Source organism: Ranitomeya imitator, chromosome 4 (assembly GCF_032444005.1).
Source record: "Ranitomeya imitator isolate aRanImi1 chromosome 4, aRanImi1.pri, whole genome shotgun sequence".
Taxonomy (NCBI): domain Eukaryota; kingdom Metazoa; phylum Chordata; class Amphibia; order Anura; family Dendrobatidae; genus Ranitomeya; species Ranitomeya imitator.
The window spans coordinates 92,859,928-92,886,707 of NC_091285.1; the positions used below are offsets into that span (position 1 = coordinate 92,859,928).

Consider the following 26,780-nt stretch of genomic DNA (forward strand, 5'->3'; position numbering starts at 1 on the left):
CCAAATGCTTGAAGATTTATCAATGTCAGCACATCCCATGGCAGATATTACTGGCAAAGAGTTATTGTGCCATTATAAATGCCTATTCCGCGACCTTGTGTAATAAGGACTTCTCTTTTACGCGATGTTACACAATTTATTATTCACCTATAGCAATCATTATTGCAATTCATGGATTTACTCATCTGCAAGGGGTTTGTATGTTCTCCCCGTGTTTGCGTGGGTTTCCTCCGGGCACTCCGATTTCCTCCCACTCTCCAAAGACATACTGATAGGGAATTTAGATTGTGAGCCCCAATGTGGACAACAATGATATATGTATAATGCAGTGGAATTAATGGTAACATAGTAACATAGTAACATAGTTAGTAAGGCCGAAAAAAGACATTTGTCCATCCAGTTCAGCCTATATTCCATCATAATAAATACCCAGATCTACGTCCTTCTACAGAACCTAATAATTGTATGATACAATATTGTTCTGCTCCAGGAAGACATCCAGGCCTCTCTTGAACCCCTCGACTGAGTTCGCCATCACCACCTCCTCAGGCAAGCAATTCCAGATTCTCACTGCCCTAACAGTAAAGAATCCTCTTCTATGTTGGTGGAAAAACCTTCTCTCCTCCAGACGCAAAGAATGCCCCCTTGTGCCCGTCACCTTCCTTGGTATAAACAGATCCTCAGCGAGATATTTGTATTGTCCCCTTATATACTTATACATGGTTATTAGATCGCCCCTCAGTCGTCTTTTTTCTAGACTAAATAATCCTAATTTCGCTAATCTATCTGGGTATTGTAGTTCTCCCATCCCCTTTATTAATTTTGTTGCCCTCCTTTGTACTCTCTCTAGTTCCATTATATCCTTCCTGAGCACCGGTGCCCAAAACTGGACACAGTACTCCATGTGCGGTCTAACTAGGGATTTGTACAGAGGCAGTATAATGCTCTCATCATGTGTATCCAGACCTCTTTTAATGCACCCCATGATCATCACCATGAATGGTGATGTATAAGCGAGTAAAATAAGTAACTAATAGATATATTTGGACAAACAATTTAATGGGAATACACCCTTTATTAAACACCTGTAGGACTACATTCCCCTAGCACTATGCATAAGGTTCATTTGTCCTCCGTTATCCGACACAGTAACATTGTCTGCCGAGAAATACGTTTACTCTGTAGAGCGTTTTTACGTCCCCCATCTTTCTTGATGTGAATCGTTTATCCTTGAGGATAAAGCACACAGTTCGGGGACCACTGTTGTATTTACGGTATCTCAGCTATCTTTTATTAGTGGAAATGGGTTTGCATCAGTTACCCTGTGCACTAGAGGAACAGTTTTGTAGCAATTTTCCTACTTCAAACAACAGCTAATGCATAATGGTTTGTCAGTCTTCTCCATAGCGCAGATAAATCACCGACAAGGAAAAAAAGTGAAGCATCACTACTGACAATTCTTGGCTGTCACATGAATAGAGTCTACAAATGAGATGGCCACGCTCTATTAACAATGCCTTTGTGCTCTGCTTTAGAGCTGTCATAAAATGTCCCTTCTGCATTTTTTGGCTGTGAAAATACTTATTGGAAAGGTTACAATATGTAAACTGAAAGCCTTTATCTTTCACTGAAGGGATCAAGACAAAAAACTCAGTGGTGAATGCTAAGTGATTTGTACCATTTGGGGCACAAAATGGTTTTGTCTTGCTAGTCTTATATTAGCAAATGATTGAGATATCAGTATAATCAAGTCATGGCTAAAGAAGGGGTTTGCAATTATACAAAAGTTCTTCAGTGGTTTGCAAATATTAATAAATAAAGAATAAGATTAAGGCCAGATTCACACATCCAACATTCATGGACTCCAATGTCGGGTCCAGTCGTAGGTCTCCTGACCTGAACACAACAGCTTTATACATGCCTATGAGAATATCTACAGCTAGCGCAGATATCACATTATGTACTCGGACAGAGAATGTCGGATGTTACAACATTACAATTGTATATTAATTATGCAAGGTGCACAGATGACCTTATTTCACTCTTTCTGCATGAATTTTGTTAACTTAGAAACCCTTTAAACATTAATCAAGATGAAAGTAAGTAATGTGTTGTACATGCCTATTGAAGATAGAAAGGTGGATTTTAGTATTTTCTTCTATATGAATTTATACTTGTAGAACTGCAATTACAGAAGTGCAAATGGCTCATGTGTAAATCAGGTATGCCAGAGCTAATGACATTACAATAAAATGATTACTTACATCTCAATAATGCCTTCTGGTAGATTGGCTGGGATTTCCGTAAGTCCTTTCCCCCGACAGTCAACCACATTGTTGCTGCAGGCACAAGCAGATGGACAGCTCACTGCATTGGCATTGCATGATGGAGGCTCATTTGGGGATCCTGTAAAATCACAGAGCAGTTTTATTAAGCTCAGAAATTGTCCTTTTCCTTTTGAAATCGATGCACTCAATTTAGGACCATGAAAATCTGCTATCTAATAGCCACTTATGCCATCCTCTTCCATGTTGATAACAAAATAATTCACCGATCTAAGGATTTTATATATATATATATATATATATATATATATATATATATATATATATATACATATATATACACAGTATATATACACACAAATATAGACATATATGCATGAACTTGCTGATACATGTATATATGAATAAAACATTGTATTTTAGAGTATATATATGTATATATATATATATATATATATATATATATATATATATATATACATACTGTATATACAGGGGTTGGATCAAATAATGGTAACACCTGGAAACATCAACAAAAGTTAGTTTAATATGGTGTAGATCTACCTTTTGCGGCGATTACAGCCTTATTCTTCAAGGTATGGATTCATATAAGGTGTGATTCATAAAAAGGAATTTTAGCCCATTCTGCAGTTAAAACACCCTCCAGTTCTTTGAGCGACGATGGCGGCGGAAATCGACGTCTAACTTGCATCTCTAAAATCGACCATAAATGCGCAATAATGTTGTGGTCTGGGGATTGTGGGGGCCAGATAAGATGCTCAACTTCATTAGAATGTTCCTCGTGCCATGCTTTAACGATTCTAGCTGTATAAATTGGTGCATTATCATCCTGAAAGATGGCATTCCCCTCCGGGAACAGTGCTTGAACCATTGGATGCACTTGGTCGCCCAAAATGCCTAAATAATCTCTGCTGTTAATTCTTCCATGAAGGGATATCATTGGCCCAGTGGATCTCCATGAAATAGCACCCCAGATCATCACAGAACCTCCGCCATGTTTTATGGTTGGGAGAAGGCTTTCTGGATGGAATGCTTCTTTCAGCTGTCTCCAAACATATACTCAGCCGGAGGTCAGAAATAGGGTAAATGATGATTTGTCTGAGAATATCACAGGTTTCCACTGCTCGAGGGACCAATTCTGGAGGTTTCTACACTACTCTAAGCGCTTGGAAACATTTGTCATTGAGAGCAATGGTTTTCTAATTGCAGCTCTTCCGTGGAATCCAGATTTGTGCAGCTCCCGACAAACAGTTTTCATGGAAATTGGGTTCTGTAGGTGTTCATTGAGCTCAGGAGTGATTTTCGGAGCAGTGGTCTTGGGATCCTCTCTCACAATTCACTTTAGAGTCCGACGGTCTCTCTCATTCAACGTTGACTTTCGGCTGGACCTGTGCTTTGCTACGGACGTTTTTCTTTCTCTTTCAAATGCAGTCATTACTTTGGAGACAGTACCTCTTGACATGTCAAGCATTCGGGCACTTTCTTTTATACTAGTGCCTGCCATACGAGCACCAACAATTTGGCCTCTTTGAAAATCCGAGAGGTCTGCAATTGGTATCAGGCTCTCATCAATGTTGTTACAATTCGGCAAAACAAATAGTTAATTTACATATACATATCGCATAACACAAATAATCAACTACAAAACATTACCACATGTCACGGTTTTCATGTTTATCACATGTTCGAAGATTATGATGCCAAAACGTTAGGTGTTTCCATTATTTTGTCCAACCCCTGTATATATGTGTGTATATATATATATATATATATATATATATATATATATATATACACCAAGCAGAAAAAGAAGGCAGCACTCCAATAGTTTGTAAAAGTGAAAAAGCTGTGAAGTTTATTTCAGACCCACATCTCGCGACGTTTCGGCTCACACTGAGCCTTTCTCAAATTTTGTTTGAATGCAGATTGCACATTTTCGGTTAGTGCGATAAACCTCATTTCAAGGCAGAAACATTACTGTGTCCAACAGTTATTAGATATATGAAACTGAAATAGCTGTTGCAAAAAAAACAATTTTTATAAAACATTAAGCTTAAGATTAATAGGGGTGCCCAAACTTTTTCATATAACTGTATGTATGTATATATATATATATATATATATATATATATATATATATATATATATAATATACATACAGGTAAATATATATATATATATATATATATATATATATATATATATATACATACATACACGTGGTCAAAATTGTTGGTATGACAATTCAATGACAGAAAAACCCACAATGTTCACAGAAAAAACTTGAATCTGACAAATGTAATAAATAAAAGATCTATGAAAATGAACAAATAAAAGTCAGACATTGCTTTTCAACAATGCTTCCACAGAATTAAAAAAAAAAAACTCATGAAATAGGCCTGGACAGAAATGATGGTACCCCTGAAAATAATGTGACAAAGGGACATGTTAAATCAAGGTGTGTCCACTAACTAGCATCACAGGTGTCTACAATCTTGGAATCAGCGAGTGGGCCTGTATATAGGGCTACAGATACTCACTGTGCTGTTTGGTGACTAAGAGGTATTGATATCACCATACTACGTGGATGTTGACTATCGTATACTAAAAGATTATTCCTATCTGTTTTTTTAACACACAGAGTTGTTGTTAACTCACTATCCCTCAGTTTGACAAAAACATCCAAAAATTGTATGTCTGTCCTAGAAGATATTAAAGTGAACTTACCGTATTTTCTGGTGTACAAGATGACTGGGCATATAAGACGACCCCCAATGGAGTTTGGGATATACCCGCCGTATAAGACAGGGGTCATCTTGTACGCCCAGTCATCTTATACGGCGTGTGCTGTCCAGATGGTTCCCAGGGTCTGGAGGAGAGTAGACTCTCCTTCAGGCCCTAGGATCTATATTCATGTAAAAAAATAAAGAATAAAAAATATGGGATATACTTACCCTCCAACGGCCCCCGACTCTCAGCGGTGCAAGTGGCCTCCGTTCCTAAGGATGCATTGAGCGAAGGATCTTAGATGACGTCGCGGTCGCGTGACCATGACGTCATCTAAGGTCCTTCGCTCAATGCATCCTTAGGAATGGAGCCGCTTGCACCGCTGAGAGCCGGGGGCCGTCGGAGGGTAAGTATATCCCATATTTTTTTTTTATTCTTTTTTTTACATGAATATGGATCCCAGGGCCTGAAGGAGAGTCTCCTCTCCTCCAGACCCTGGGAACCATCCAGGACCGCTTCCTGCACACGCCGTACCCGGCGTATATGACGACCCCCGACTTTTGAGATGATATTCAAGGGTTAAAAAGTCATCTTATACGCCGGAAAATACGGTAATTGTTTGATCAACTTTATTTAAAAATTGGTGAAATTCATCCAGTTGCTCCTGAGTGCCTGTCCATAGGAGGAAGACATCGTCTATGTATCTCCACCGCTCCAGCACATGCTGGAAGTGGTGGGACACATAGACAAGGTCCTTCTCCAAGACACTCATAACCAAATTAGCATATGGGATGAAGTATAGCCAGATGGAGGACGGAAGATATTCGTGTTATAATCATTTCTCTGAATACTTTTTTCATTTATTTTTTGTATGTCATTACAATGTGTAGGACTGTCGGCCAATAACAATACTATTTGATTATAAAGGATGCATGTGCTTTTCAATGTTCTCCGTACACAAATTTTACTTATGGAATAAAAACGGACGCTAGGGAGTAGGTATACTTACCCGAATAGACACTATGGTTGAGACATTATGATCTGGAGGGATCATGTGTTTCGCTAAGGTGGTGTGTGGTGACTGGAGGTAGCCCAGATAGAGTACAGTCCAGTACACCAGGGTGGGTTGAAATACCTTTAAACACCTTTAATGCGTTCACATTCCTATTATGTTAAACTCTGGAAAGTAGCAGCCTGAAAGATACCGTAATTGAAAGGTGCCCTCTGTTTAAAAAAAACAGTAGTTGCTAACCTGTAAAATTATGATAACTATATGTAAGATGGGAATTACAATAGTTCCATTAGAACTAGGGATAAGGCAGCTTTATGTGGGCTGGAGATGCGCTGCAAATTGGAAGCGCGGCCCTGTGAGATTCTTATGTTTTTTTCTGCAATATACGCTCGTTTTTGTATTATGCCACATTCAAGATGGAGCAGAGATGTCAGTGTTGTGGAAGTGCGCATCCGCGAGGTGGAGTTGCCACACACTCCATAGGATTGGCGGGCAGCCTATGACAGGGTAGTGATGTGCTGAGACATGCGCAGCAAACTAGGGAGAATGCTGGAAACGGTGTGAATGGCGTCCTCCGTGTGGAAAAGCAAGATCCCACGGGGGTAAGATAAATATGTTTAATTTCACAGCTACACTAGAGATAATGATATGATTAAGTCACCTTTTGATATATGATGATATTAAAGATATTAATATTAAAGATAGGGAACGGACATATAATTGATTTGAATATGGATATCAAAGGCATTTTAGCACTAAAGCACTTTTTTATGACTTGTTATATGAAATGGTGTCACATGAGCGATATTGGATTTTTTGTATACATGATGAAATGCTTTTCCTAATACACTTTATTGTTCGCTTATGAATTTTTAATGATTGTTAATTATGTCTACAAAATCAGACTTGGTTGTAACACCCACTGCCTGGGAAAGGCTCAGTGTGACCCGAAATGTCACCCAGACATGTGGGTCTGAGTAAACTTCACCACTTTTTCAATTTGGATAAAATGGAGTGCTGCCTTTAATTTTTCTTTTTCTTATTACATACATATATATATATATATATATATATATATATATATATATATATATATATATATATATACCAAATAGCAAAAAGAAGGCAGCACTCCAAAAGTTTCAGATGAAAAAGAGGTGAAGTTTTAATCGACCCACATCACAGCGCAGTGATGTGGGTCGATTAAAACTTCACCTCTTTTTCATCTGAAACTTTTGGAGTGCTGCCTTCTTTTTGCTATTTGGTATACATGTTGGATTAATGTTTGGACCATTTTTATCCAGGGGGCTAGGCACCCACCATTGGTGAGCATTGTGCTGTTCCATTTTCTTTATATATATATATATATATATATATACATATACACATTTATATATATATATATATATAATATAGAGATGTGTACTTTTGTCCGAAGCCTTCGACGGATACCAGGACTTCAGTCGGAGCAACGTTCGTTGGAGCAGCAGCAGAGTTTATGCTAGCAGGGGGCGCAGCACCGCAAGTCTACGATGCTACATTCCCCTGCTTTCCATTCATTCCCCAGATATTACAGTCAGGAGCACAGTTGCATTAGCAGTCTCCTGGCTGTAATTTTTTTTAACCCCTTCAGATGGATTTACAGCGTGGGACGTGACTGAGCGCCGGAAAGGTATGGGATATTGTTGCTTTTTTCTTTTTTTTCTTTTACAGAACGAGGGTCGTCATTTGGATTAAGAGTATAATGAATTATTACAACACCCTGTGTCTTTATTTCAATAAAATACATTTTTCCTAATGTGTGTGTTTTATTAACCATTTACTACTATTGGATTAATAATGGATAAGTGTATTATTGACATCTCTCCATTATGTCACCTTACAATAGCAAGGTGACATTAACCCTTTATTACCCCATATTTCACCGCTACAGGGGAGTGGAAAGAGAGAGGCTAAGTGCCAGAATAGGCGCATCTTGCAGATGTGTCTTTTCTGGGGTGGCTGGAGGCAGATGTTTTTAGCCGGGGGGGGGGGGGGGGGGCAATAACCATTGTCCCTCTCTATGCTATTAATACCTGCCCTCAGTCACTGGCTTTCCAACTCTGGCGGAGAAAATTGTGCGGGAGCCCACGCCAGTTTTTTCTGTGAATTAACCATTTATTTTAACAGCTAGAACCCCCAAATTTTGCACACACACACTATTAACATTAGTAGTGAAGAATATGCAAAAAAGGGATATGAAATGGTTTACTGTATGTAAACCATGTCTTATATCCTGTCGGGTTTAGGAAGGGGATATCAAAAGCCTGCAATTGAATTACCGGCTTTTCTGCTATCTTGCGCTGTATGAAATATATATATATATATATATATATATACTGTATATATATATATATATATATATATATATACGTGTCTCACTGACATATATGTATATATATATATATATATATATATATAGACTGTATATATGTTTTCACGAATATTTGAGCCCATGGATCCATTCTATGTCCATTTTGCAAGTCGGCGAGAAAATCTCGCCGTACGGATGCCATTCGGATTACATACAGAGGTTTACATGCGCAAAATAAGCAGCCACACCCTGCCTACAGATGACATACGGATCACTGTTTTGGATCCATTTCTGCGTATTATGCCTGTAAAATACGGATCGTATTTCCCTACGCTGAGTGTGACGCCGGCCTAACAGTTTTATTTCTACTGACAGGTTCCCTTTAACATGGTACAAAAATGTAGCAATAAAAATGCTCACCACTCAGGCGTACAATAGGTTTAATAGCTAGTATATATACAGTATGCGTGTATATATATATATATATATATATATATATATATATATATATATATATATTTACAGTGGGGCAAAAAAGTATTTAGTCAGTCAGCAATAGTGCAAGTTCCACCACTTAAAAAGATGAGAGGTGTCTGTAATTTACATCATAGGTAGACCTCAACTATGGGAGACAAACTGAGAAAAAAAAATCCAGAAAATCACATTGTCTGTTTTTTTTAACATTTTATTTGCATATTATGGTGGAAAATAAGTATTTGGTCAGAAACAAAATTTCATCTCAATACTTTGTAATATATCCTTTGTTGGCAATGACAGAGGTCAAACGTTTTCTGTAAGTCTTCACAAGGTTGCCACACACTGTTGGTGGTATGTTGGCCCATTCCTCCATGCAGATCTCCTCTAGAGCAGTGATGTTTTTGGCTTTTCGCTTGGCAACACGGACTTTCAACTCCCTCCAAAGGTTTTCTATAGGGTTGAGATCTGGAGACTGGCTAGGCCACTCCAGGACCTTGAAATGCTTCTTACGAAGCCACTCCTTCGTTGCCCTGGCGGTGTGCTTTGGATCATTGTCATGTTGAAAGACCCAGCCACGTTTCATCTTCAATGCCCTTGCTGATGGAAGGAGGTTTGCACTCAAAATCTCACGATACATGGCCCCATTCATTCTTTCATGTACCCGGATCAGTCGTCCTGGCCCCTTTGCAGAGAAACAGCCCCAAAGCATGATGTTTCCACCACCATGCTTTACAGTAGGTATGGTGTTTGATGGATGCAACTCAGTATTCTTTTTCCTCCAAACACGACAAGTTGTTTCTACCAAACAGTTCCAGTTTGGTTTCATCAGACCATAGGACATTCTCCCAAAACTCCTCTGGATCATCCAAATGCTCTCTAGCAAACTTCAGACGGGCCCGGACATGTACTGGCTTAAGCAGTGGGACACGTCTGGCACTGCAGGATCTGAGTCCATGGTGGCGTAGTGTGTTACTTATGGTAGGCCTTGTTACATTGGTCCCAGCTCTCTGCAGTTCATTCACTAGGTCCCCCCGCGTGGTTCTGGGATTTTTGCTCACCGTTCTTGTGATCATTCTGACCCCACGGGGTGGGATTTTGCGTGGAGCCCCAGATCGAGGGAGATTATCAGTGGTCTTGTATGTCTTCCATTTTCTAATTATTGCTCCCACTGTTGATTTCTTCACTCAAAGCTGGTTGGCTATTGCAGATTCAGTCTTCCCAGCCTGGTGCAGGGCTACAATTTTGTTTCTGGTGTCCTTTGACAGCTCTTTGGTCTTCACCATAGTGGAGTTTGGAGTCAGACTGTTTGAGGGTGTGCACAGGTGTCTTTTTATACTGATAACAAGTTTAAACAGGTGCCATTACTACAGGTAATGAGTGGAGGAAAGAGGAGACTCTTAAAGAAGAAGTTACAAGTCTGTGAGAGCCAGAAATCTTGATTGTTTGTTTCTGACCAAATACTTATTTTCCACCATAATATGCAAAAAAAATGATAAAAAAACAGACAATGTGATTTTCTGGATTTTTTTTTCTCAGTTTGTCTCCCATAGTTGAGGTCTACCTATGATGTAAATTACAGACGCCTCTCATCTTTTTAAGTGGTGGAACTTGCACTATTGCTGACTGACTAAATACTTTTTTGCCCCACTGTATAAACACACATATACACAGATACACACTGGGGAAAATAGGTATTTGATACACTGCCGATTCTGCAAGTTTTCCCACCTACAAAGAATAGTGAGGTCTGCAATTTTTATCGTAGGTACACTTCAACTGTGAGAGACAGAATTTAAAAATAACAACCAGAAAATCACATTGAATGGGTTTAAAATAATTAAGTTACATTTTATTGCATGAAATAACCATTTGATCACCTACCAACCAGCAAGAATTCTGTCTCTCAGAAACGTGTTAGTTTTCCTTTAAGAAGCCCTCCTACTCTGCACTCATTACCTGTGTTAATTGCACCTGTTTGAACTGGTTACCTGTATAAAGGAAACATGTCCACACACTCAATCACACTCCAACTCCTCCACCATGGCCAAGACCAAAGACCTGTCTTTGGACACCAGGGACAAAATTATAAATCTGCTCAAGGCTGGGATGGACTACAGGACAATAGGCAAGCAGCTAGGCGAGAAGGCAACCACTGTTGACACAATTGATCTGACGAGAGCTAGGAACACAGTTTCAAACATCATTACTGTTAGTAACACACTATTCCTTCATGGACTAAAATCCGTAATGGAACGCAAGCTCCCCCTGCTCATTCTACCACATGTCCAAGCCCGTTTGAACTTAACCAGTGCCCGTGTGGATGATCAAGAGAAGACATGAGAGAAGGTCATGTGGTCAGATGAGACCAAAACAGAAATGTTTGCATTTAAAGGAAGATGAAGGATATGTACAACCCCAAAATGCTGTCCTAACCATGTAGCATGGTGGAGGAAACATCGTACTTTGGGGGTGCCTTTCTCCTAAGGGGACAGGTCAACTGCACCGTACTGAAGGGAGGATGGATCGGATCATATATCACAAGATTTTGGACAACAACTTCCTTTTCCTCAGTAAAAGAATTGAAGATGGGTCGTGGTTCGGTCTTCCAGCATGACAATGACGAGAAACACACAGCCAGGCCAATGAGATAGTGGCTCTGTAAGAAGCATTTCAAGGTTCTGGAGTGGTCTTTACTGTCTCCATACCTGAAATGATTCTGTAAGAAGCATTCCAACCTCCTTGAGTGGCCCTGCAAGTCTCCAGACCTGAACCCAATATAAAATCTTTGGACAAGCTGAAACTCAATGTTGCCCAGCAACAGCCCAGAAGCCTGGAAGACCAGAAGAAGATCTGCATGGAGGTGTGGGCCCACATCCCTGCTGCAGTCTGTGCAAACCTGGTCAATAACTACAGGACATGTCTCACCTCTAATTGCAAGCAAAGATTTATGTACCAAATACTAAGTTCTGTTTTTCTATTGCATCAAATACCTATTTAATGCATTAAAATGCAAATTATTTAAAAGTCATACAATGTGAATTTCTGTTTTTCATTTGTAGATTATTTCTCTCATAGTTGAAGTGTAGCTATGATAAAAATTACAGACCTCCATTATTGTAGGTAGGAAAACTTGCCAAATTTGCAGTGTATCAAATACTTTTTTTCACCACTGATACAGCTCTGGCAAAAATTAAGAGACCACTGCAAAACTTTCTGTTTGTCTGATTTTTCTCTTTATAGGTATATTTTTTAGTAAAATGTAAATTGTTCTTTTATTCTATAAACTACTGACAACATGTCTCCAAAGTTCCAAGCAATAAATTTTGTATTTATTGTGAGAACTTGGGAAGTGGACCCTCTGAGTCATGGCTTCAGAGCCCCCGAGGGCGAGCGGACCAGATGGTGCCACCCCCTGTACAGGGAGTGTTAGGGACAGGCCCAAGGAGGGTGAAGCCGCAACTGCCAGAGCCAAAGGGAAGACTGAGGGCTGAGCAAAGGGAGAACAGAACTACAGAGGAGACTAGGGCGGTGGAAACACGGGATGGACAGAGGCTGCAAGGACAAAGCACTGACTGGTTTGATGGTAAGACACGTTTAACAATGAACGACTGTAACAAAGGACTGGTGGGTACAGCAGGAACACAGGACTGGCAGGTACGGCAGGAACACAGGACTGGTGGGTATGGCAGGAACATAGGACTGACAGGAACCATGGACTGGCAGGTACAGCAGGAACACAGGACAGGAAGGTACGGCAGGAACACAGGACTGGAAAGTACGGCAGAAACACAGGACTGGTAGGTACGGCAGGAACACAGGACTGAAAGGTACGGCAGGAACGCAGGACTGAAAGGTACGCCAAACAGACAAATCAGAGTCAGACCAGAGCCAAGGAACCTAAGGAGACGCTGGCTAGAAGCCAGCGAACGCAATAGACGCAAAGGCGTCTAAGCAGGGCAGACGCTGGGAAGAAGTACCCGACGGGCGCCACCATATTGGAGGCGGAGCCACCGGGTCACGACGTCCCAGAAGCCTCAGCGACGAAAGAAGCGTGTCTGCTCATGCGCGGACTGCCGAAGGGACGAGCGCTGGAGAAGCCAGATGAAGAAGAGCAGGAAGGAGCATCGGGAGTTCGCCGGCCAGACAGGTGAGTATGAGGTAGCGGCGTAACATTTTTTTTTCTGAAAATGAGAAATGATCAAAATAACAAAAAAATGCATTGCTTGCAGACCTCAAATAATGCAAAAAAAAAAAAAAAACACAAGTTCATAATCATTTAGAAACAACAATACTAATGTTTTAAATCACAGCTTTCATGCGTCTTGGCATGCTTTCCACCAGTCTTTCACACTGCTTTTGGGAGACCTTATGCCACTCCTGGTACAAAAATGTGAGCAGTTCTTCCTTGATTGATGGCTTGTAACTATCCATTTTCTTCTTGATTACATTCCAGAGGTTTTCAATGGAGTTCAGGTCTGGAGATTGGGCTGGCCATGATAGGAATTTGATGTGGCGATCCTTTATCCACACCTTGACTGACCTAGCTGTGTGGCATTGGGCATTGTCATGCTTGAAAAAAACAGTTCTCAGAGTGGGGAACATTGCCTGAGCAGAAGGAATCACCTGTTTTTCCAGGATAACCTTTTATGCGGCTTGTTTCATACGTCCTTCACAACCTGCCCAATACCAGTATTGCTGAAGCATCCCCAGATCAACACCTGGTCATCGAATGGTTAGACAGAGACCTTAAGAGGCGTACAAGCCACAGTGTCTTTCACCCACTGTGAAATTTGGTGGAGGATCGGTGATGATCTGTGGATGCTTCAGCAAGGCTTGAATTGGGCAGGTTGTTCTTTGCGAAGGACATATGAATCTCCAGACCTGAACCCCATTGAAAACCTCTGGAATGTAATCAAGAGGAAGATGGATTGTCACAAGCCATCAAACAAAGAAGAACTGCTAAAGGTACCTTCACACATAACGATATCGTCAACGATATCGTTGCTTTTTGTGACGTAGCAACGATATTGTTAAGGAAATCGTTATGTGTGACAGCGACCAACGATCAGGCCCCTGCTGGGAGATCGTTGGTCGCTGAACAAAGTCCAGAACTTTATTTCGTCGCTGGATCTCCTGTGGACATCGCTGGATCGGCGTGTGTGACACCGATCCAGCGATGTCTTCACTGGTAACCAGGGTAAACATCGGGTAACTAAGCGCAGGGCCGCGCTTAGTAACCCGATGTTTACCCTGGTTACCAGCGTAAAAGTAAAAAAAACAAACAGTACATACTTACCTTCCGCTGTCTGTCCCCGGCGCTGTGCTCTGCACTCCTCCTGTACTGGCTGTGAGCGTCGGTCAGCCGGAAAGCAGAGCAGTGACGTCACCGCTCTGCTTTCCAGCCGCTGTGCTCACAGCCAGTACAGGAGGAGTGCAGAGAAGCAGAGCGCCGGGGACAGACAGCGGTAGGTAAGTATGTAGTGTTTGGTTTTTTTTTACTTTTACGCTGGTAACCAGGGTAAACATCGGGTTACTAAGCACGGCCCTGCGCTTAGTAACCCAATGTTTACCCTGGTTACCCGGGGACTTCGGGATCGTTGGTCGCTGGAGAGCTGTCTGTGTGACAGCTCTCCAGCGACCAAACAGCGACGTTGCAGCGATCCGGATCGTTGTCGGTATCGCTGCAGCGTCGCTTAATGTGAAGGGGCCTTTACATTTTTGTACCAGAAGTGGCATAAGGTCACCCAAAAGCAGTGTGAAAGATTGGTGGAAAGCATGCCAAGACACATGAAAGCTGTGATTAAAAATCATGGCTATTCCACAAAATATTGATTTCTGAGCTCTTCCTGAGTTAAAACATTAGTGTTGTTGTTTCTAAATGATTATGAACTTGTTTTTCTGCATTATTTGAGGTCTGCAAGCAATGCATTTTTTTGTTATTTTGACCATTTCTCATTTTCAGAAAATAAATACAAAATGTATTGCTTGGAAATTTGGAGACATGTTGTCAGAAGTTTATAGAATAAAAGAACAATTTACATTTTACTCAAAAATATACCTATAAAGAGAAAAATCAGACAAACTTAACATTTTGCAGTGGTCTCTTAATTTTTGCCAGAGCTGTCTATATAGTATATATATATATATATATATATATATATATATATATATATATATATATATATATATATATATATATAATTTTAAAGCTCTCTGCCTGTGTGAATTGGATTGGTTGTTACCAACATCTTGTGGGAATTTCAACCTCAATTGCACCTATAGAAAAATATTTACTTATAAAATTGGTTATGTGTTCAACACTTATTTCATCCGTTTTGTATGGAAATTACAGAAACACATTGAGTATTCACATTTGTAAACATAATCATATGTCATTACACACATTAAGGCTATGTGCACACGTTCAGGAATTCATGCAGAAAATTCCTGTGAAAATCCAGACATTTCTGGCAGATTTCCGCATGAAATCCGCATGCGTTTTTTTGCGCGGTTTTGAAGCGGTTTTGAAGCGGTTTTGACGCATTTTTTGCGCGTTTTTTCCAGACATTTCCCAATGCATTAGACAGTGGGAAAACCGCGAAAGAAATGCAAAATTAATGAGCAGGTTCATTATTTTTCCGCAATGCATTTTTCATGCGGAAAAACGCACATCATGTGCACAGAAATTGCGGATTTCATTAAAAATGATAGGATGCTTAATGTATGCAGATTATTTGCGATTTTATAGCGTTTTTATAGCGCAAAAACGCTAGAAAACCGCAAATAATCTGCAAGGTGTGCACATAGCCTTAGAGATCCATTTCATTACTCAACTTTGAAAAGGTGCAGAACTTTGTAAACAATAAGAGTATGTGCACACATAGAAGAGGTCAACTGCGGATTTTTCTGCAGCAGATTTGATAAATCCGCAGTGGAAAACCACTGCGGATTTTTCGCAGTTTTATGCGGTTTTCACTGCGGTTTTACAACTGCGGATTTCTATTGGAGCAGTTGTAAAACCGCTGCGGAATCCGCAGAAAGAAGTGACATGCTGCGGAATGTAAACCGCTGCGTTTTCGCGTGTGCATGTGCACAGCGTTTTTGGTTTCCCATAGCTTTACATTGTACTGTACTCATGGGAAACACTGCGGATCCGCAGTAAAATCTGCATCGTGTGCACATACCCTAATTGTAGAGGAAATGCAGCCCCCAGGGTCTAATTACTAAGAGGCCACTGCCAGCGATTTGCAGCAGAATCTAAGAAGTTGAACAGCAGCAATCGGAGTTAGATCTGATTACTGCTGTTAGAGGATTGGAACAATATCTAGCAGCTCAATCCTCTATCCACAGTTATTACTGTGGGATATGATTAGGAAAATACATATCTTTGTATTCAGAAACATTCTGGTAATTCATGCTTTCACACTTAATTTAGCGCTAACTGCAAGAACACGAATACACCCACAAATGTGTCAGTCAAACTGACTGACAAACTGGCCAATACAAAAATGAAATGGCAGTAACCGCACTCAGAATGTTATAATCCAGGGTTTGCAACAAATCAAATGATGGTATGATCACATCTCCATTGCAAACATTCTTATCCTGGGTAGAACGGTCACTAATTCTTACAAATTGAAGATTTCAAACATTTAGTTAACAAAACAGGCAAGCAGGAGGTGAGGTAGAAACGTTACCAGACCCATTCATCAAGTGAGAAACAGATACACACTCAGACACTAAAAAAGCAGGCATTATCCTATAGTCCCCATCCTCTATGCTTCTCATCGGCCACTTTGTCTCACCTATGTCCACATACTGCAATTTTAGACAGCGTTTGGATGCATTTAACCTTAAATGTCAAGAGATTGATATGCAGATACATTTTCCAAAAACAGAACTGAAAATGAAAATTGCTTGTGGCTGGCTGTGTACATGAAGGGGCACAGTATCTTCACAAAAGGAAAGAGAATTACTGAGAGCTCAGTCCTCGCGTTTGAAAAATGTCAAGGATTCCACCGAGAGCTGAGTCTGCCTGCCTGAATTACCATTAGCGCTAACAGCTTGTAACCAATGGTCATCCCTCTTTTTATCTGTCAATATTATGAGGAGTAGATGAAAAAAAACAACCCCCCCCATCATACATATTCTATTTGGTGGGATTTCAAAATATAGTTTAAAGGACTGAATTTCATAAGAGGTGGAACCTGAGAAGCAGACAAATAAATATCACTTCTGAAACCTAGCAAATATAGCAGCAGAAGTGCTAAATGTATTTCATGTATGGTCATACATATGCAATTGGTTTCACCGCTGCAGATTGGCGTAGATGGAATAGCAATCACAACACTCGTACTATATTGCCAGGCTTTTTGAGTACGCTACAATAAAGATTGATCGATAAGGTGACAGGTATAGAAATGTATATGACTGTACAGTATCTTTTATTAGCAGGCCCAAAATAAAATTTAGATGACAGCTTAAAAACAACATCTAAGAATAGAAGAATATAAACACTCCTGGACATGGAAATTAAAATACCACAAAGAAAAAGCTGTGAAATTATTGAAATCACAGGATTGATCAAAAAAATGGAAACAACCTTTTCAAAATACTTAGATTTATTCAGTATGGAGTGTGAACCCCACACTCAGGAATACACGCAGTTATACACCTTGGCCTGCTATCAGTGAGGTTATTGATGGTTGTCTGAGAAATGTTCTGCACGCTGAATGCACTTTGGCATACAAATCAAGATCCACTGCTGGCAAATCTTTTACAATTGCCAACCTACGAAGTCCTAGATGTGCTAAATGGGAGAGGAGTCCAAAGATGTTGCAGGTTTAGGCCATGTGGGCTGCTCAGAGTAGAAAGAGCAATGTGCAATCTGTTGTTGGCTACTTGAACACTTGGCTACTTGAACACTTTTGCAAAATGAGCATACCACTGGTCCTACAATCAAATTAACATAACGCTGTGCTGTTATAGTACCTGCAATGAGTAGATTATAATCCTGGATGTAGGACCAGTGTAATGTTCCCTCCAGGCCAATGTTTGGTTATCGTTGCATCTAAGACACTACCAGGACTCATTGCTGAAGAGGATAGACCAACCTCCATTGACATATTGCTCTTTCTTGCGATATCCTTTGAGAGCGATGGCATGAGGTCAATCGAATGCCTTCACAATGGAACGTCACACTGGTTCAACTCCAAGGATTTTGGTTCGAGTTTGCATAATGCATGGTAGATGAATCCCTGTAGTCTCCACTCCAGGTACACTAACATCTCAGTGTTACATTGATTTGGTTTTGGAACCAATAGTATGATCATTTCATGAAAGTGTCCCTTGGACGTATAGATATGTCATGGCAATTTTGCACTCACAAAGGCTTTGCGAGCACGATTGCCGCCAGATATCAACTGATTTTGACAGCTGACAATTGGCAATCACCGCTCCTGGCACTTTAGCCCCCTAAATACTGCAATAGATATCAATCACAGTTTATAGCTGGGAGGCAGAGGGAGAGAGCCCCCTCTGCTCTTTGATCAGCGTCGTCGCTGAGATGTATTCTTAAGAGGTCAATTGTTGCCATGGTAAACCGATGTCGTCATGATTACATCCAGGTCACCAGAGCTAGCAAATTGGCTAGATCATGCTCAGAACATGATGTAGCAAGTTTGTCAGTGCAGCGCTGACAGTTTCAAGAGATCAGACTGCAAAAAGTGAAAGTCCCATAGTGGGACAAAGAAAAAAGTTAAAATAAAAAAAAAGTGCCAAAAATTTGTAAAAATATAAAAAAAAATTACTAAATAATTTAAAATAAAAATATTTGTTTATGGGCACAGTATATTGTTATGAAAAAAAAAAGTTCACATATTTGGTATTGCCGCGTCTGAAATGACCCGACCTAAAAAACTGTCCCACTAGGTAACCCCTTCATTGAACATAGCAAACCAAAAATAAAAACGAGAAAAAAAGGATGCTTTATCATCATACCACAAAACCAAAAGTGGAATAAAATGTGATAAAAAATGTAAATAAAAATTGTATTGCTGAAACATCAACTTGTCATGCAAAAAACAAGCCGCGATACAGCTCCATCAGCCAAAAAATAAATAAGTTATAGCTCTCAGAATAAAACGATACATAAATAATTATTTTTTCTATAAAATTGTTTTTCTGTAAAAGCGGCAAAACATAAAAAATAAATAAATGAGGAATAGCTGTATTCGTACTGACCCGAAGAATAAAGCTGTCTTATGAATGTTACAGCAAGCAGAACGGCATAAAAAAAATCCTGAATTACAGGTTTTTGTTCATTCTGCCTTCAAAAAATCGGACTAGAAAATTATGAAAAAATGTGATGTGTCTGAAAATTATTCCAATAAAAACGTCAACTCGCCCTGCAAAAAACAAGCTCACATGACTCTGTCAGCCGAAATATGGAAAAATTATAGCTCTCAAAATATGGCAATGCAAAAACCAGTTTTTCAACAACAAAAAAGTGTCTTTTAGTGTGTGACAGCAGCCAAACATAAAAAAATATAACTCTGGTGAGGCATGAGGAACAGCATAAAAAATAAATGAAAGCAATTCTTCACCTGCTGTGGATTTTTCATTCGGCCTTCCAAAGATCGAACTAAGGCTTGGCTAACATTTCTCGTTCACTCTGTGTAGAGTGCTTACACCAGGGGTTTCCATGTAAATCTGTGAACTACGTAATTCACATGGAAACCCTGGTGGAGAACTGCCTATAATGAGACAGATGGAGGCACTGTAGACGCCGACTGGCCTGTGATCCAACAGTGTCCAGGAGTGCATAGAAAAGGGTTCGGCCATTGTTTTGTGCACTTCTGAGAAAAAAAGAACATTGCTGAACAGAGGTAATTCTGCTGCCTCATTATAGTGAATGGATGCCTCGGGGGGTTCATCTGAATCATGTCACTTGGAGAATTAGATGGAAACCCCAAAGTAAGTGCTCAGCATAGGGCACAGAATAAATGTGATCCCAAACGTTATGAAAAATATTCTGAATAAAAGCTTCAACTCAATCCACAAAAAAAGTCCCCACTCAAGTCTGTCATCTGTCAATGGAAATATAGGAGGGTTCCATATTACTGGTAGTAAAAAGGCTCTTGAAAAGCTAAATGGCTCCCCACTACCACCCAAGAAAATTCAGCAAATTTTGCGCTCCCAAATACAAATGCCCCCTCCTTTCTGAACCTGACCGTGTGCCTAATTCATATTTAGTGTCCACATGTTTGACATTTCTGCAGCGATGTAGCTCATTTACGGGTGTGTTTCTCCAGATGCATAAGGTGGGCATAATGTTCTAGTCACTACTACAGCAGTTTGCAATTTTCACTCAGCAACATCCACTGCTGCTTGTTTCTGGAAAACACCCATGGAGTCAAAATCACCATGACACCTGTAGATAAATTCCCAAAAGCGGTATAATTTAAAAAATGGGGTCACTTTTGGGGAATTCTGCTCTTCTAGCACTTAGGGGATTTGTAAATTATTCTAGGAAAATCTGCGCTCCTGGAGGCAAATAGCGCTCTGTTCCTCCCGAGTCTCGCCGTGTGGCTAAGCAGTACTGTACAGCCACATATGGGGCTTTTCTTCATTCAGCAGAAATTGTAGAACACATTTTGGTGCCATTTTTACCCATTTCCTGGTGTGAAAATGTAAAATCTTGGGCTAAAAAAAATTTTTGGCGGTAAAAATGTAATTATTTTTTTCTTCACTGAGAAATGGTATAAAATTCTATGACACACCTGTGGTGTCAATATGATCACTGCACCATAGATGAATTCATTGAGAAGTATAGCTTGTAAAATTATGTCTCTTATTGGGGCTCTGCTGTTCTGGCACATTAGGGACTCTGTTATGAAAGGCAATTCAGTACTACAATGGACATAGCGGTCAGAGCACATACAGTGATCTGACAATAACCCAAAATCATAGAACGAGCTCTGAGACGTGGGAACTCTGCAGACTGCAATCCCTAATCCTCTCCAAACAACACTAGAGGCAGCCGTGGATTGCGCCTAACTCTGCCTATGCAACTCGGCACAGCCTGAGAAACTAACTAGCCTGAAGATAGAAAATAAGCCTACCTTGCCTCAGAGAAATACCCCAAAGGAAAAGGCAGCCCCCCACATATAATGACTGTGAGTAAGATGAAAAGACAAACGTAGGGATGAAATAGATTCAGCAAAGTGAGGCCCGACTTTCTAAACAGAGCGAGGATAGGAAAGATAACTTTGCGGTCTACACAAAACCCTAAAGAAAACCACGCAAAGGGGGCAAAAAGACCCTCCGTACCGAACTAACGGCACGGAGGTACACCCTTTGCGTCCCAGAGCTTCCAGCAAAACAAATAGACAAGCTGGACAGAAAAAGTAGCAAACAAATAGCAAAGAAGCACTTAGCTATGCAGAGCAGCAGGCCACAGGAATGATCCAGGAAAAAACAAGTCCAACACTGGAACATTGACAGGAAGCATGGATCAAAGCATTAGGTGGAGTTAAGTAGAGAAGCACCTAACGACCTCACAAGATCACCTGAGGGAGGAAACTCAGAAGCCGCAGTACCACTTTCCTCCACAAACGGAAGCTCCCAGAGAGAATCAGCCGAAGTACCACTTGTGACCACAGGAGGGAGCTCTGCCACAGAATTCACAACAGGACTCTGCCAATGTGACATGAATACTTTTTAGGTACATCAAGGGTTCTACAAACGCAACATATCGTCCGCTAATTATTCCAGAAAATTTTGTATTCAAAAAGTCAAATGTCGCTCCTTGCCTTCCGAGCACTGCCATATGCCAAACAGTAGTTTTCCCCCACATGTGAGGTATCGGCGTACTCAAGAGAAATTGCACAACAAATTTTACAGTGGCATTTCTCCTGTTACTCTTGTACAAATGCTATATTTGGGGCTAAAAAAACATTTTTCTGGGAAAAATGTGATTTTTTTATATTCATGGCTCAATTTCATAAACTTCTGTAAAGCTACCAAAGTTTGAAGGTGCTCACCACACATCTAGACAAGTTCCCTAAGGGGTCTAGTTTCCAAAATAGTGTCACTTGTGAGGGGTTTCCACTGTTTAGCCACATCAGGGGCTCTCCAAATGAGACATGGCATTTGCTAATTATTCCAGCAAATTTTGCATTCAAAAAGTCAAATGGTACTCCTTCTCTTCTGAGCCCTGCCATGCACCCAAACAGTGGTTTTCAACCACATATTTGGTATTGGCATGCTCAGGAGAAATTGCACAACACATTTTAGGGTTTATTTTTTCCTGTTACTGTTGTGAAATTAAAAATTTGTGGTCTAAAGTAACATTTTAACATCTTTTTAATCATAGACCTGAGACTAGGACAAGAGGGCATCCTCTACGTCTGGAGGAAAGAAGGTTTAGGCATAATAACAGACACAGGTTCTTTACTGTAAGAGCAGTGAGACTATGGAACTCTCTGCCGTATGATGTTGTAATGAGTGATTCATTACTTAAATTTAAGAGGGGACTGGATGCCTATCTTCAAAAGTACTGTATAATGTTACAGGGTAGATATACTAGATTCCTTGATAGGGCGTTGATCCAGGGAACTAGTCTGATTGCCGTATGTGGAGTCGGGAAGAATTTTTTTTCCCCAATGTGGACCTTACTCTTTGCCACATGGTTTTTTTTGCCTTCCTCTGGATCAACATGTTAGGGCATGTTAGGTTAGGCTATGGGTTGAACTAGATGGACTTATAGTCTTCATTCAACCTTAATAACTATGTTACTAAGCAGCGTGTCTCCCTCAGTGTCTCAGCACGCCACCAGCGCTCCAGGCAACAGAATGCACACAGTGTGGACACACAGCATGTCCAAGCAGTTTATTCTGTTCACAGTCACCTGTCTCCACGACTGCCTCTGAAATTTGCCTCCACATAGATTGCCAAATATACTCATACATCTGCTCATAAGTCCAGATCCTACGCTCCAGATAAACTTGCTCTGAGGTAGGTCCACAAAGGCCCGAAAACGTTTAGCAAGATACGAGCTACCGCTGATCTGTTTGTCCAGATGTAAAATAAATGACTTTATTTTTCTAAAAGCAATTTTGAGTGCCAAGCTTTTTGATACATATGTTACTATGTATTTTTGTGAAAAATAGTTAACCCCTTCATGACCCAGCCTATTTTGACCTTAATGACCTGGCCGTTTTTTTTCAATTCTGACCAGTGTCCCTTTATGAGGTAATAACTCAGGAACGCTTCAACGAATCCTAGCGGTTCTGAGACTGTTTTTTCATGACATATTGAGCTTCATGTTAGTGGTAAATTTAGGTCAATAAATTCTGCGATTATTTGTGATAAAAACGGAAATTTGGCGAAAATTTTGAAAATTTCGCAATTTTCACATTTTGAATATTTATTCTGTTAAACCAGAGAGTTATGTGACACAAAATAGTTAATAAATAACATTTCCCACACGTCTACTTTACATCAGCACAATTTTGGAAAGAAATTTTTTTTTTGCTAGGAAGTTATAAGGGTTAAAATTTGACCAGCGATTTCTCATTTTTACAACGAAATTTACAAAACCATTTTTTTAGGGACCACCTCACATTTGAAGTCAGTTTGAGAAGTCTATATGGCTGAAAATACCCAAAAGTGATACCATTCTAAAAACTGCACCCCTGAAGGTACTCAAAACCACATTCAAGAAGTTTATTAACCCTTCAGGTGCTTCACAGCAGCAGAAGCAACATGGAAGGAAAAAATGAACATTTAACTTTTTAGTCACAAAAATGATCTTTTAGCAACAATTTTCTTATTTTCCCAATGGTAAAAGGAGAAACTGAACCACGAAAGTTGTTGCACAATTTGTCCTGAGTATGCTGATACCTCATATGTGGAGGTAAACCACTGTTTGGGCGCACGGCAGGGCTTGGAAGGGAAGGAGCGCTATTTGACTTTTTGAATGAAAAATTGGCTCTACTCTTTAGCGGACACCATGTCGCGTTTGGAGAGACCCTGTGTGCCTAAACATTGGAGCTCCCCCACAAGTGACCCAATTTTGGAAACTAGACACCCCAAGGAACTTATCTAGATGCATAGTGAGCACTTTAAGCCCCCAGGTGCTTCACAGAAGTTTATAACACAGAGCCATGAAAATAAAAAATAATATTTCTTTCCTCAAAAATGATTTTTTTAGCCTGGAATTTCCTATTTTGCCAAGGGTAATAGGAGAAATTGGACTACAAATGTTGTTGTACAGTTTGTCCTGACTACGCCGATACCCCATATGTGGGGGTAAACCACTGTTTGGGCGCACGGCAGGGCTCGGAAGGGAAGGCACGCCATTTGGCTTTTTAAATGGAAAATTAGCTCCAATCATTAGCGGACACCATGTCGCGTTTGGAGAGCCCCTGTGTGCCTAAACATTGGAGATTCCCCACAAATGACCCCATTTTGGAAACTAGACCCCCAAAAGAACTTATCTAGATGTGTGGTGAGCACTTTGAACCCCCAAGTGTTTCACAGAAGTTTATAACGCAGAGCCATGAAAAAAAAAAAAATATTGTTTTCTCAAAAATGATTTTTTAGCCCGCAATTTTTTATTTTCCCAAGGATAACAGGAGAAATTTGACCCCAAAAGTTGTTGTCCAGTTTCTCCTGAGTACGCTGATACCCCATATGTGGGGGTATACCACTGATTGGGCACATGCCGGGGCTCGGAAGTGAAGTAGTGACGTTTTGAAATGCAGACTTTGATGGAATGCTCTGCGGGCGTCATGTTGCGTTTGCAGAGCCCCTGATGTGGCTAAACAGTAGAAACCCCCCACAAGTGACCCCCTTTGTGGAAACTAGACCCCGAAAGGAACTTATGTAGATATGTGGTGAGCACTTTGAACCCCCAAGTGCTTCACAGAAGTTTATAACGCAGAGCCGTGAAAATAATAAATACGTTTTCTTTCCTCAAAAATAATTTTTTAGCCAAGAATTTTTTATTTTCCCAAGGGTTACAGGAGATATTGGACCCCAAAAGTTGTTGTCCAGTTTCTCCTGAGTACGCTGATACCCCATGTGTGGGGGTAAACCACTGTTTGGGCGCACGTCGGGGCTCAGAAGGGAAGTAGTGACTTTTGAAATGCAGACTTAGATGGATTGGTCTGCGGGTGTCACGTTGCGTTTGCAGAGCCCCTGGTGTGCCTAAACAGTAGAAACCCCCCACAAGTGACCGCATTTTGGAAACTAGACCCCCCAAGGAACTTATCTAGATATGTGGTGAGCACTTTGAACCCCCAAGTGCTTCACAGACGTTTACAACAGAGCCGTGAAAATAAAAAATAATTTTTCTTTCCTCAAAAATGATGTTTTAGCAAGCAATTTTTTATTTTCACAAGGGTAACAGGAGAAATTGGACCCCAGTTATTGTTGCGCAGTTTGTCCTGAGCATGCTGGTACCCCATATGTGAGGTTAAACCACTGTTTGGGAACACGTCGGGGCTCGGAAGTGAGGGAGCACCATTTGACTTTTTGAATACAAAATTGGCTGGAATCAATGGTGGCGCCATGTTGCGTTTGGAGTCCCCCTGATGTGCCTAAACAGTGGAAACCCCTCAATTCTACCTCCAACACTAACCCCAACACACCCCCTAACCCTAATCTCAACTGTAGCCATAACCCTAATCACAGCCCTAACCCCAACACACCCGTAACCCTAATCACACCCCTAACCACAACCCTAATTCCAACCCTAACCCTAAGGCTATGTGCCCACGTTGCGGATTCGTGTGAGATTTTTCAGCACCAATTTTGAAAAATCCGCGGGTAAAAGGCACTACGTTTTACCTGCAGATTTATCGCGGATTTCCAGTGTTTTTGTGCTGATTTCACCTGCGGATTCCTATTGAGGAACAGGTGTAAAACGCTGCGGAATCCGCACAAAGAATTGGCATGCTGCGGAAAATACAACGCAGCGTTTCCGCGCGGTATTTTCCGCACCATGGGCACAGCGGATTTGGTTTTCCATAGGTTTACATGGTACTGTAAACCTGATGCAACACTGCTGCGAATCCGCAGTGGCCAATCCACTGCGGATCCACAGCCAAATCCGCACCGTGTGCACATAGCCTATTTCTAAAGGTATGTGCACACGCTGCGGAAAACGCTGCGGATCCGCAGCAGTTTCCCATGAGTTTACATTTCAATGTAAACCTATGCGAAACAAAAATCGCTGTACTCATGCTGCAGAAAAACTGCACGGAAACGTAGCGGTTTACATTCCGCAACATGTCACTTCTTTCTGCGGATTCCGCAGCGGTTTTACAACTGCTCCAATTGAAAATCGCAGTTGTAAAACCGCAGTGAAATGCACAGAAAAACCGCGGTAAATCCACGATAAATCCGCAGCGGTTTAGCACCAGAATACTTGTGCACATACCGAAACCCTAACCCTAACCCTAACCCTAGTTCTTACCCCAACTTTAGTGGAAAAAAAAATTCTTTATTTTATTATTGTCCCTACCTATGGGGGTGACAAAGGGGGGGGGGTCATTTACTATTTTTTTTTATTTTGATCACTGTTATAGGTTTTATCACAGTGATCAAAATGCACATTGGAAAGAATCTGCCGGCCGGCAGATTTGGCGGGCGCACTGCGCATGTGCCCGCCATTTTGGAAGATGGCGGCGCCCATGGAGAAGACGGACGGACCGCGGGAGGCTCGGTAAGTATGATGGGGTGGGGGGAGCACGGGGGGGTGGATCGGAGCATGGGGAGGTGGATCGGAGCATGGGGGGGTGGATCGGAGCACAGGGGTGGATCGGAGCATGGAGGGGGTGGATCGGAGTGCAGGGGGTTGGATTGGAGCACGGGAGGTGGGATTGGAGCACGGGGGGAG

General features: G+C 40.9%; 1 protein-coding gene across 2 annotated transcripts in view; it reads right to left on the reverse strand.

Moving 5' to 3' along the window:
- The window catches only part of SLIT3 (slit guidance ligand 3), a 1,020,157-nt gene that overhangs the window by 313,070 nt on the left and 680,307 nt on the right, over nt 1–26,780 (reverse strand). For both annotated transcript variants that reach the window (XM_069763866.1, XM_069763867.1), the window contains one exon: nt 2,265–2,406. In XM_069763866.1, the coding sequence (XP_069619967.1) occupies nt 2,265–2,406 (142 nt within the window). The remainder of the gene's footprint in view (nt 1–2,264; nt 2,407–26,780) is intronic.